Consider the following 14,345-nt stretch of genomic DNA (forward strand, 5'->3'; position numbering starts at 1 on the left):
ATGCCTAATAGTGATACAGTCAGAAATGAAGCACGGTAATTCACTAGATTTTTAAATCTAAGATGACTAATTTCTGAGCAGAATGTAATGTACTAAAGAGGCGTCTGCAAAGATTTTCAAACGGAGAAAAATTTTCGCTAAACTCTCGTTCAGAACTCTTTTTTTTTATTGTAAGTGGTGGCAGTGTGCACAAAAGCAAGCCATGCCATGAGCGGCAACAAGACATAAACACTCGTTATCAGAATGCGACAAACAATACATGACACAGTACAGTAACGCATTTTCAGCTTAGAGTGACGTAAACACCTATAACAAAGAGAACAGCACTTATCAGATCAAGGAAAAATAAGCAATCAATTCAAACCAGACGAAGCACATGAAAAAGGAAGGGTACCCGTATAAATACGGACGGAGCACCTGACGCATTGCAATGGCTACCTGGTAAAGCTTAACTGCAAAGCTTACGACTACTGTAGCTGTATCGTCATTCATTCGACCTAAATTGTGTCTCATATTACAATGGACCAACTTTGTTTCGATTTGGAGGTGCGGTCTAAAACTTTTCTCTACCCTTGAATTTCGAGTCTCAAATTTCAGGTGCGGCTTAGATTTGGGAAAAATTTTTTTCCTCGATTTCGAGTCATTTTTCAGGTGCGGCTTAGATTCGAGTGCGGCTTAGATTCGAGTAAATACGGTAACTTGTTGATATTTGCATGGATAGAACTGTATTTATAATACTAATTGGTATTTACAAATTTAATACACATGGTATTTATATAACTTAGTGTTTAGTGATGGTAGGTGTAACATAATTTAAATGTGCTTCTTTTATGATCTTTTAAGATATTTTTCCAAAGCAAGAGAAGACAACTTCATTTCTTTAGCACTTAAAGTGTGGGTTCTTCTCGTAGCTGTTGTTGGATTCGCTGTTTGTAAAAAGAGTATTTCCTGGGACATCTAATATATCTCTTAAGACTGGACTGGACCCTTTGGGTGTAAAAAATTTATTCGGTACATGTTATTGTATTTTTCTTCAATACATCCTAACCACCAAGTGTCATCATATGCTACTGTCACAAAACTAGCAGCAATATTTTCCATATGTGACTGTGTTATTTGGTTCAGTGTTGTCACATATTCAAGAGACTCATCCAGACTAAAATGACAAGGCTTGACAGTAATTTGACTCTCTGTGCAGGGTTTATATGAGTGAAACTTTTGTGTTCCCATAATCGCTTTTGATTCACTAAACCGAGGAAGTAGGTATTCGTTGGTCAGTTCATAGTCCTCTGTTGTGCAATATTCAAAGTCAATGTTTTCCATGTGTTCCATGGCAAATACATAAAGTGATCTGGGTGTTAAGATTTGTTGGTCATATGGCCTTTGTAAGCTGGCTTCAGCAGCTAGCTGCTTAACAGTTCCGCCAAGGCCATCGCATGCACTCTTGCCATGGGATGTTGCAAAGAACTCCCACTCTACCACAACTTCAAAATCAGTTTTATGCAAACACAAATTAAGGAAGTTTTTCTTATTTTTATATTGTGCAGCACTACCATCAGAAAAGTAAGTAATCCTTTTAAGTGCAAAAGGCAAGGTTTGCTTTATGATTTCTAGCAGTTTTTTCTGGAATACATAGAAACCAGGCAATCTGATATGAAGACATACTGCAGATGTTTTAGTTTTCCCTCCCATTTATAATACATGATGAAAGGATGCAGTGTAGCGCAGGTGGTAGTCCAGTGGAGTGATTGTGTTTCATCTTGTACTACGAAAGAGTAGTTCTCTCCAAAATTACAGTTTACTACTACATGGCCTTCAGTTAAATTGTCCTTGATTTTGCTGTAGTATTCTTTCTGCTGACTAGCTATAAATGAATGAGTTTTTACCTTCATTAGAGTGTCCAAAAACTCATCCATAAAGTCATCAGTACTTTTAAAATTGCACCCGTTACATCAAGGTGGCCATAAGCGGTGTAGTGGCCAAAACTAGAGCCTTGACCCTATATGAAAATCTCATGGTTTTTTAAATAAAAAGTGAATGTTGTATAAAATAATAAGATTCTTAAGTTATTATTTTTTTATGTATTTTATTTTCGCATTAAAACATCATTTAATGAATTAACAAACAATAAGAGGGTAATGTTACATAACATGATAATTTAAGTTTGTTAGAATTACATAGGTCTACCTTGGTATTCATAGCCTAGAAATAGTCTGCTTTTCACCTCACTAGTGTGTATTGCGGTAGTAAAATATTACTTTATACAAGAACCCATTGAGAACCCATCTCGAAATTTTGCATGCATGTAGTCAGTTAGACTGGACAACATATATAATTTTTATAAAAAAATCCGAGGGTACGTATCTTGGAAATTAAAAAAAAATGTTTTTTTGGAGTAGTTTAAAATTTTCAGATTTAGGTAGCATAGTCATGTTACATATCAAATTGAAGGGAATTCTTAGAGGAAAACAATGGTGCAAGTTTGAGCTCTCTAGGTTGTATAGTTTTTGAGCTACAGCATTTTAAAACAATCATCGATTGATCAAAAACAGAGGTTTTTTTTATTTTTAAACCCTTGAAACTCAAAAACCGAAGGTCAGAAAAATCTGAAATTTCAAATTTAAACTAGTGTTAGTGGGTACATTACCTGAGAAAAAATTCATCCAAATCTGAGATATCACGGTTCAGACTGTTAGTTGATTTGAGATGGAATGACCCAGTTGTCTTTCAATCTCGGCCATGCATTCATACTCTTAATTTCACTGCATGTTCCAAATGTGTTGTTGGAATTAGCCAGAATTACACATTCACCCTAGGAATTGACACTGAAGGTAACTTTGTGTGACTGCTCCATAATTGTGTATATTATCTTCAGCAATGTTGTTGGTGACAGAATATTCTTTCCCCTTTTTGCATTGCTTCAAGTTTTTTTCTCCGCATACATTAGCGACATCATATTGATGAGGAGAGGAGTCTGCAGGATTGTTGTTCACTACAGTAAGTTATGTTGTGGTAACAGGACCATTAAAATAACAATCATAACATGCTCACATGACTATTACAATAATATTTATGGCATGCTAACGTAATTTTATAATGGCTAAATTGCGGGCAAGATTTGCTGGCTACAATTTTGATAGATAACTACTTCCAGGGCTGATATAGGTTGAAAACATTCAACAAGGTGGTTTAAGATAACTACTTCCAGGGCTGATATAGGTTGAAAACATTCAACAAGGTGGTTTAATTTTGTTATTTCCAATACAGGAAAAGCTGTTTCTGATGGGTAAGGTAAGGAGATATTGGTTGTGAACTGCGTGTTGTACTCAGTTATGTTTGCTATGGTAGATGATAGGGTAGATGCACCAAGGAAGACGGAACTAGATCTGCGGCAAGGTATGTGATAGCTTGGAGAATATTATGTATAGGGACTTCAGCTCTGTTGGAAAAAGGTGAAAAGTTAAGTTGAACACAAGAAAAGATGTGTCTATGGAATGAGGTGTAGATAGTATAATGTAATTTTAAAAGTAAGGAAATATTTAATTTTTTATATTGAATCCAATGTTGTGCAGTATAAAACAAGCCTAAGTAGTTGAAGATTGAGAGAGAATAGAAAAAGAATGTTAAAGAGTGTCTAATTGTGTGGTAGAAATAAAGCAGGGTTCATGTGTTTCGTAAAGTACTTAATTTTTATAGTGTGCAATAAAAGTCCTTATTTTGTCTCTTTTTTAGAAAATTACGGTCCTTATTTCTGTTTGGCAATTATATTCAAACTTAAAAGTCGATTAACTTGGCAAAGTTAAGAAGGTAAAGAAAGGACTGCATGTATAGGCTGAAAGCCAAAACAGTTGTGAGGGTCAGCTCAGCAGCTGATGTGTAAGGCAAGAGGAGTAAGGCTTATCCCTGTCTTTAGGCATGTAGGATAAGAGTGGGGCTACGATTATAAGCAGTACTGGCAACTAACACCATTTGCTGTATGTAAACTCATTACTGCAGTGTCAGTGGTGGGAGATACTATACATTGGCACCAATGACAAGGGGTGTGGAAACCTCAACTAATCAGTATACCTGTGACAGAGTGTCAATCTGTGATTTATCTGCCATCCCTACTTGCAACACATGTTTGGTGGAAACACTGACAACAGTAAAATCATACTGTTGGGAAAGGAATGTATTGAGGGCTGAAGTAATTTTGGCAATGAAATGTGAATCAAATTTTGATGTTGGGTTGGGTTGTTTGGGGGAAAAGACCAAACTGTGAGGTCATCGGTCTCATTGGATTAGGGAAGGACGGGGAAGGAAGTCGGCTGTGCCCTTTCAAAGGAACCTTCCAATCATTTGCCTGGAGCAATTTAGAGAAATCACGGGAAACCTAAATCAGGATGGCCAGACGTGGGATTGAACTGGCGTCCTCCCGAATGCGAGTCCAGTGTGCTAACCACAGCACCACCTCGCTCAGTCAAATTATGAAACACTCCACTTGTGGAGAGGTGGAAAAAATGTACGTATCTAATTTGTTTTGGTATTGTACTACATGTCAAACTAAGTGTATTGCTTAGATTCTGTAGATGAATATACACTTTTATTTGGTGAAACTTTAAATACATGCACCTAGACCAAGCAGATGGATATTTTAGTTAGATTTCTGAACACAGACTTAAATCAGGTTTACACAGGATACTTTACTTCTACTTTCATGGGCTGTGCCAAAGCAGAGAATATTAAAAATTCATTCATGGTTGCTGTAGAAAGCATCAGCCTTCAGAAAGTTCTACAAGTGTCTCTGGATGGACCTGCAATAAATAAAAAAAATCATTAATACACTGCAGAATAATATGAAACAAGATAATGGAAATAAATGATTGGAATTAGACTCTTGCAGCTTTACAGTACATGATTCTTTTGAAAGAGATGCTCAAACTTCTGAATGGGACATAGATATTTTCTTAAAAAGTTTGTATTATTTATTTCATGACTCACTGCAACAGTTGAAACATACATGGAACTTTCAAATTCGGAGAAAGTGGGCCTGAAATTTTGGCACTGTAGAAAATCTTCCTGAAGCTCTGAGGGCTCTGAAAATTTTGGATGACATTTCTCTGTTTGTTGCTAATGGAGAAAAGGGGAAAATTGCCAAGCCAGCTTCCAATTCATATAAGGTTGTTTCATCAGCAGTGAAGGACAAGTTACTAAAAACAAAAATTAAACAATGGAAAATCCAGGAATGAATGTGACAATATTAGAGAAGGAAAGTTGCTACTCGTGATATAACAGAGGTACTGAGTTGCAGATAGGCACAACAAAAAGATTCTCACAATTATAGCTTTCGGCCATTAAGATCTTTGTCAATAATAGACACACACATTTATGCAAACACAACTTGCTCACACAACTGCAGTCTGAGGCAAGTGGTTTATTGACAAAGGCCTTAATGGCCAAAAGCTATAATTGTGAGAATATTTTTGTTGTGCCTATCTGCGACTCACAAGGGGAAGGCCTCAGACACGGCCAACCGATTCGGCTCTAATTTGGCAGGTCGCTTGTGTACAACTTAAAACGAAAGACTCAAAAGGTCAGCGCCCCCACGATTTTGAGAAAATCACCCCTGAAGGTTATGACGATCAATCTACTCAAAATTGGAGGGATCGATTGACAATTGTAAATAGAGCATTTTTCATCATCAGGTATGGGGTCCGCAAACACAAACTTTTCCAGAAATCAAGGAAAGAAACTTTTACAACTGTCGCTTCTGTACCCACATGGTAAACGCTTTTCGCGACAGCACCGATAGCGCAACGGCCAAGGTAAAGCCGGCACGGTAGCTCAGTGTGTTCGGTCAGAGAGCTGGTTGGCCTCTGTAATTAAAAAAAAAAAAAAAAACTTAGTGGAAGAATCAATAAACGAACTTGAATGGATGTCATGTGACTTCCGCAACGACCAAACCCAACAATCAACAACGAACAAAATGGTAAAAAAAAAGAAACAGAAAAAAAAAAACCGTAACTGTCTGGGAATCGGAAAACCCGGGTTCGAATCTCGAAGAAACCTAGTGGATGTTATTCTTTTTGTTTGTATTTTTCCTTATCTCAATTGATAGGGATAGGAGGCTTATTTGCCTACCTTATTATCATTCCTTATTGATTTACTTACCTTATTAACCCTCCTATACCTATCAACAGAGATATGGAAAAATACAAACGAAAAGAACATCCACTAGGTTTCTTCAAGATTCGAACCCGGGTTCTCCGATTCCCAGCCAGTTACCTTGGCTGTTGCGCTATCGGTGCTGTCGGCGAAAAGCGTTTACCGTGTGGGTACAGAAGCGGCAGTTGTAAAAGTTTCTTTCCTCGATTTCTGGAAAAGTTTGCATTTGCCGACCCCATACCTGATGATGAAAAATGCTCTATTTACAATTATCTATTGATCCCACCAATTTTGAGTCGACTGCTCGTCATAACATTTAGGGGTGATTTTCTCAAAAAAGCAGGGGTGTTGACCCAAAATATCTTAGATTCCTTCGTTTTAGGTTGTACACAAGCGACCTGCCAAATTTGAGCCGAATCGGTTGGCCGTGTCTGAGGCCTTCCCCTTGTCAGCATCACGCTATATGGTTAGTAGCAACTTTCCTTCTCTAATATTGTTAAAAATAAAAATTCAATTTTATATTGCTGTGGCGTAGATTGTTCAACAATAACCTTAATCCTTGTAGATTGTTGTGCAGCATATACAAACTTGTATACAAGTTGTCATGCAGATGGCAAACTATGATCTCCCCATAACATAGGAGTGACTTCCTTATTTACTGTTGTTAGTTAAAATATGTTAAAGAGACATTTAGAAGGAATGATATAGTCTCATTATAAACTGAAAGTAATTGCTAGGTTTTTCCCTGTGGTTGAATATATTAAGAATTATTGTGCCTAGGTTATCAGTCCTGAATAGTAGATCAAATTTGATTGGAACACTTGAAGGGCTGGTGAACAACAGTGAAGACAATGTCATGAGACAATATTCTTTGTGTTTCTTTTGTATAGACTGATTAATTACAGCATTATTGATCATAATTGCAGAGATGCAAGTGGAGATCAGGCGAATGATGATAGTTATCATCATTCCTTTCAGAAACTTGAGCGACCCATGCCTATAATACTCCATGCGCACAGACCACTTTTGTAAGTATTGTCACACTTTTTTTACTGTGTGTTTTTGTTTTAATTTTTAATTTACTGAAAAAATTATGTGTTGCACATGTTGGCTTAGCTTGCACAGCATAATGTAATGGTATAAAATAATACAGCGATTGGTGCTATTTTTGTAATTTACAGAATAACAGGCCTACAATTTTAATACTGGAATCTGATACTAAATTTACCCTCAATTTACTTTAGTTCGACATTTAGTAGTTTCTGGCATATGGTAGTAAAAGACTTTTCTATTGTTCTTTGTCCATTCCAGTGACCTTGAACGCGATGAAGTTTTTGAATGCAGCAATCGGAAGACATAATTATTTTTATAATTAGTTGATGACTTAAGACCAATACAATTACGAATGTTACCCTAGCTTAGTTGCATGATAGTTTGAGTGTAGACCAATTTTGAAGTAGTGGAAGGATCTGTCACACGCTGTATCTGTATAAATAGAATTTCACTTGCCAGTTATTAGATAAAACTGGCTGAAAAATATTCCTCTTTGAGAAGAGAAAAAAGCAAATATGCTCCTCTTTAAAAGACTCTGACTGAAAACTGGGGCACCAGCTGTCTCATTCCACCTTTGTCACCAAAAATTTTGGCTTGCGAATATATTTGTGCTCTTATAATGCAGACTGTTCTAAATCCTTTTACACAGTCTCTATTTGTTGTGAAGGTTCCATACTCAGCACCTGCCTTTCACTGCTCACTGTCAGATCTCCCATTGTCTCCTTCTCCTTGTCTGTCTCTCCCACTGTCACTGTCTTCACGCCTTTCTCTCACTCTTCTATATCACTGGCTCCTTTTCTGACACTTTCACTGTCTCTTCGTCCTACTGCCATTGGCTTTGTCCCATTGTATTTCTCTCCCTTAGCCACTGTGTCTTTCTTTCTCTCTGACCGCCATTGTGTCTTCTCCACATATGTGTCCTTGGGAATGGTTTCCAGATTAAGTCAGCTTGTGTAGGTATGAAGTGCCCATTATACTGAGACAGCATGTCATAAAGTTTTATTGGTGAAAACATACAACCAAAATATAGTTTGGTGACCTCAGAAACCTTGTGATGAGAACAGAGCACTTTCCATGTGTTCATTATGTAAAATAAAACTCATTTATTCATCAGACTAAATATTGCATGTATAAGTACTGTAACTTTGAATCTCTGGATATCAGTATTTGATAGTGATATCAAAAAATGTTCCAAGGTACCCCAGAAACATCATCTTCAGAAAATATGGTAAAAATTTCGACGATTATATAAATTATAGAAGTGACCATCTGTACAGTTTGTACTTTTCTTGCCAAAATATTATGGTGTTTCATGTGTACCTTGATAAAGGATAACAGTGTTTGAAAACAGTGTTTCTGCATAACTGTCTAAACAGTGTATAGTTACAATTTAAACCAATTTCTGTTATTAGTAATTTGCGGCCCAAGGTGCAAAAATGATGAACAACCATTTTTATGCAAAAGTATGGTAACTTTGAACCTCTCAATCTCAATAATGGATACTGATATTGAAAAAATTTTTGAAGTTAGAAGTGGTCATCCCTACAATTGGTACTTTCGGTACCCAAAAATCATGGCTTTTTGGGGGGGTTCTCAGGAACCGCCATGAACAAATGGTGTTTTTGTAAACCACCTAAGGCCCCCACTTTGCTCAGTTTGCCTTTGCTGGAGGAGTGTTTAAATATTGACCCCATACTTAGGGTAGCTACAGTATGCCTGTTCTTCTAATGGGTGCACTATGTGATCAAAAGTATCCAGACACCCCCCCAAAAACATATGTTTTTCATATTAGGTGCATTGTGCTGCCACCTACTGCCAGGTATTCCATATCAGCGACCTCAGTAGTCATTAGACATCATCAGAGAGCAGAATGGGGTGCTCCACGGAACTCACAGAATTCAAACGTGGTCAGGTGATTGGGTATCACTTGTGTCATATGTCTGTATGTGAGATTTCCACACTCCTAAACATCCATAGATCCACTGTTTCCAATTTGATAGTGAAGTGGACACATACAGCACAAAAGCGTACAGGCCGACCTCGTCTGTTGACTGACAGAGACCAATGATAGTTGAAGAGGGTCGTAATGTGTAATAGGCAGACATGTATCCAGACCATCACACATGAATTCTAAACTGCATCAGGATCCATTGCAAGTGCTATGAGAGTTAGGTGGGAGGTGAGAAAACTTGCATTTCTTGGTCGAGTGGCTGCTCATAAGCCAGACATCACGCCAGTAAATGCCAAACAACGCCTCGCTTGGTGTGAGTAGCACAAACATTGGACAACTGAACAGTGGAGAAACGTTGTGTGAAGTGACGAATCACAGTACACAATGTGGTGATCTGATGACGGTATGATGTGGGTATGATGAATTCCTGGTGTGCTAGTGTGTGTAGTGCCAGCAGTAAAATTCGGAGGCAGTGGTGTTATGGTGTGGTCGTATTTTTCATTGAGGGGGCTTGCACCCCTTGTTTTGCATGGCACTCTCACTGCACAGGCCTACATTGATGTTTTAAGCACCTTCTTGCTTCCCACTGTTGAAGAGCAATTCGGGCAAGGCGATTGCATCTTTTAACACGATCGAACACCTGTTCACAATGCAAGGCCTGTGGCGGAGTGGTTATATGACAATAACATCCCCGTAATGGACTGGCCTGCACAGAGTCCTAACCTGAATCCTATAGAACACCTTTGGGATGTTTTGGAACGATGACTTCGTGCCAGGCCTCACCGACCGACATCGATACCTCTTAGTGCAGCACTCCATGAAGAACGGGCTGCCATTCCCCAAGAAACCTTCCAGCACCTGATGAATGTATGCCTACGAGAGTGGAAGCTGTCATTAAGGCTAAGGGTGGGCCAACACCATATTGAATTCCAGCATTACTGATGGAGGGCGCCATGAACTTGCAAGTCATTTTCAGCCGGGTGTCAGGATACTTTTGATCACGTAGTGTATACAATCAGCCACTAGGCAAAGGGTTATCCAAAACACTTGACCCTTTATCTCTGCAATCAACTGAACCTTGAGATATGACCACCTGAAATATTGCATTTTCATGTGTGACTTTTTGCACTGTATTGATACCATGCACTGATTTATTTAGAGAATCAGTTGATATAGGGTTTGACTGAACGCTTGTTTTAAAATTTCTGAGAAGAAAGTGTGAATCATTAATTTGTGATCATAAGGCATCCAAATTTCAGAAATGACTGTTAGTACAGACCCGTGTACCAAAGTACCTGTATTTAATGCAGTTGTGTGATGCCCAAGTATCTGTATTGAATGCAATTGTTTGGAGCTGTCTTCGCTAGTTGCATATGGCCTATTACTTCAATTTGTTTTGTTGTAGTTAAACAATAATTAAATGTAAGAATCTTTTTCATGTTGGAGTAATTTTTGATATGCAGAAGTTAATAATGTGAATATGAACACTGTTTAGCAAGTAGAATGTAAGTTATTGATTGTTTGGTTTAAGAGAACTTCAAAAAATATTTGTTTTAAAATATTTTTTGAATCTTTAAGATCGATGATGTAGGAATGCTATGTGCACTTCCACACTGATTTTGACATATTTGTTAGAATTACTCAGAAGATAATATCTGTTTGGTAGGTATAGCTTCATAATTTGTTACTCTGAAATGTTGATAATTTTCCCACTTTTAAAAATCTTAACATTAGTTCATTGTGTTTCAGAAGTGCTACTATCAATGGACCACAAACAAGTATGGCAGTTGGTGCAAATGGTGCAGTACTGGAACAAAACACAATCTCATCTGATGAAAATGCAGTTGACAATAGAAGGTACTGTGCTATCTGCAATGGTCATTTTGTTTTCAGTTTCTTTGTGTGTCTGTGTGCCAGTACTAAGTTTTATTCAAAACCAATTTTGATACAGGTGCACAAGCTCAGGAAAAGTTGAGAAAAAGGTAGAGAGTATCAGTGCTTCTAGCCAGAGGTAGTGCCCTACATAGACTGCAGTAAGGAGAAGGAGAAACTATCACCACCTAACTATTCAGTTGGTCTCACATAAAACAAGAAAATTAATAAGCCTGATAAAGCTTTACTTTGACCTGTCTTTTGCCCTCAGCACACTGTTAACTCTGTGGAATTGAATTATTAACTGCTATGCCATTTTTTCTACTCCACAATTCTTTTCTCCACCCTGATCGAGAATTTGGAGTGACTTTTGTACCACCTAATCAAAAAAATTCCCTTTTATTTTTTTCTATCCGTTACTGCCTTTTCAACAAAACTACTATCTTTAAGCTTTGTATATCTACCTACAATGTTTTGTGTGTATGGGGAGGGGAGGATGTTCTCTCTCTACTCCAAGCATTTTTGTTTCAGAAAATCATGGGTCTCTTCAAATTTTGTATGTCTACCATTCTCACTTGTGTTTGTTTTCGTGGTGACAAGTTGTCCCTAATATATCAAATGGGAACTTTTCTTGCACTTCTTTCACAAAATGTTTGACACCATGTGTAGAACTGATCAGCAGTTGACAATAACATCTCTCTCTCTCTCTCTCTCTCTCTCTCTCTCTCTCTCTCTCTCTCACTCCCCCTCATATGTGTGTGTGTGTGTGTGTGTGTGTGTGTGTGTGTGTGTGTGTGTGTGTGTGTGTTCCCCAAACCCAAAACCATCGAATGGAAATTTTGTTGGGGTTGCTTTAAGCCAAAAATTTTGATTATTATTCAGACATGTTTTTACGAGTAAAACAAATTTTTCATAATCATGTTTTGAAATAAAAGGACAACTTTCTCCATAGTGTCATTATGGGTGCCTACAATGTGGATCACTATTATCAGGTATTTTATACTTCACCATTAGACATCAGTTTGCCAAATCAACTGCTAGAGAGAGCACTAAGAACTACAAATCACCAAAAACTAAAAACCAATACCCCCAGAGTTACCTTATAACCTACTGATGAGTCACTTTTGTACTTCCTGAAAGAATGAAGTATCCAATAGTAACACACATTCATAAAGGTGAAGATAAGTGCGTCAGGATATTGAAACCTCTCCCTGAGAGAAACATTTTTTAACAGCAACTCAACTTGGCTTTCGTTAATACTTCTGTACTGAGAAGGTTACGCATTTCCTCAAGAACTCACTTGTGGCAGAACTAAACAATGAAAATTACCCCGTTGGCATTTTTCTATGATGTGCCAAGTCTTTGTGTAGACTATGTAATTCTGCAAGGGAAATTAAAAAGGTATGGCATTTCAGAATTGTCGCTTGCATGGATGGAGGCGTATACACTGGTGTGCAAAACTTAAGGATGAAAGTAACTTTTGCATGATGTGTCACTGCCAAGTAACACAATTGATTTGGCATTGCATGCTGTGCGTTGTGATCACACACTAGTCACAAGGTTGGTAAGGAGTTCTTGTGGTAGGATGTTTCATTCCTCCACCAGCACAGTCGACAACAGCTGGATAGTCATTGGTGAATGTGGATGTGGTGCAATACGTCTCCCCAACCTGTGACACATGTGCTCAGTGGGATTTATGTCGGGGGAACAGGCAGGTCAGTCCATTTGTCAAATATCCTCTTGCTTCAAGAGCTCTTCCACCTGTGCTGTTTGATGCAGTCGCACATTGTCACCCATAAAAGTGAAGTCAGGGCCAAATCCAACCATAAAAAGTTGCACTTGAGCAGGAGTACAGTATCACAATAACATTGACTAATAGCTGTACCGTGTTCAAAGATTTGGAGGTCAGCACAACCTTGCGTCATTATGTCTTCCCCCACTGTAACGTGGATCGCCAATATGATTATGTTCGACAGTGTTCCTGGATGTGTTATGTATTCCCACCTCTCGCCATATGAGGATATGTTGAGAATTGCTCTTCAGTCTGAATCTGCCCTCATACGAGAAAAGCTTGCAACCCCACTCATCATTAGTCCAGTCCCTATCCCCTTGTCTCCATCCCCACCGATGTTTGGGTGACAGTGCAACATAATGTTCTGGTTGTCAGGAAGGAGACCACCCCATTGTAGGCATTGTGCCATTGTAGAACGTGCGAGTGTGTGCCTTGCAGTCCTGTTAAATGTGGTTGCAAATGTACATGCTGTTTTAGGTGGGTTTCTTCATGCCTGTTGCACAATGTAGCAGTCATCTTCTACTGTAGTTGACCAGGGCTGACCACCTCATTCCCTTTGGGCAACAGTGCCTGTGGTTCGGAACACTCCCCACACACATGAAACAATGCCGTGAGCAATACCAAACTAGTGGGCTCACTCATCCTTCTAGTTTCCTGGATTCTTCTCCATGTGAAGCCATGCAAATGTTGCCTCTGGGCCATGTTGTAATGAAGAATACCACCACATCACACTTTAAATACTCACTGATCGACACATGTTGTCTTTTCCCGTTTCCTCAACTGCCTCGTGTTGCATGGCCAGCCCCATTTGGCACTACAATCGTACTGACCTCACACCATGTGATGTCCAGCTTTCTGGACACGCTTAGAAGACTTGTGGCAACATTATTGTGCATTTTCATCCATTCCCACCATGTTGTTGTTATGTTATGTTTATCAAACAAAGGGAACTCCAGGTAGGATAACAACAATGTAGGAAGAGATAGATTGCTACTTATTGTAAAGATGACAAGCTAAGTTGCAGACAGGCACAACTAAAGAACACTTACACAAAAGGACTTGGCCTCAGTATTTGTTGGACAAAGAGAAACACACACCATTAATTCACACAAGCAACCACACCTCATGCACACAAGACCGCCAACTCTAGAAGCATTCTGGCCCAAGCTGCCAGAGTTGACAGTCATGTGGGCATGAGGTATGCTAGCTTGTGTGAATGAATGTTGTGTGTTTCTCTTTTTCCATTAATGGCTGAGGCCAAATGCTTATATGTAAGTGTCTTTTAATTGTCAATATTATGAAAAGGATACATTGCTACTAACCACATATCAGAGATGCTGAGTCACAGATAGGCACAACAAAAAGACTGTCAAACAAGTAAGCTTTTGGCCAAGTAACTCTTCATCGGAATCAAACAACATGCACATTCACACAACAAACACACGCACACATGTGCACACAACTCACAAATGACCATAGCCTCTGGCTGCCGAGGCCAAAGTGGCACAGCTAGAGACTGTGGTCATGTGTGTG

At 38.6% G+C, this 14,345-nt stretch overlaps 1 protein-coding gene across 1 annotated transcript in view; it reads left to right on the plus strand.

Moving 5' to 3' along the window:
• The window catches only part of LOC126234792 (uncharacterized), a 186,376-nt gene that overhangs the window by 82,390 nt on the left and 89,641 nt on the right, over nucleotides 1-14,345 (plus strand). The window contains exons 6-7 of the mRNA XM_049943539.1: nucleotides 7,071-7,172; nucleotides 10,898-11,005. Coding sequence (XP_049799496.1) covers nucleotides 7,071-7,172; nucleotides 10,898-11,005 — 210 coding nt within the window. The remainder of the gene's footprint in view (nucleotides 1-7,070; nucleotides 7,173-10,897; nucleotides 11,006-14,345) is intronic.

This window comes from Schistocerca nitens, chromosome 2 (genome assembly GCF_023898315.1).
Source record: "Schistocerca nitens isolate TAMUIC-IGC-003100 chromosome 2, iqSchNite1.1, whole genome shotgun sequence".
NCBI lineage: Eukaryota > Metazoa > Arthropoda > Insecta > Orthoptera > Acrididae > Schistocerca > Schistocerca nitens.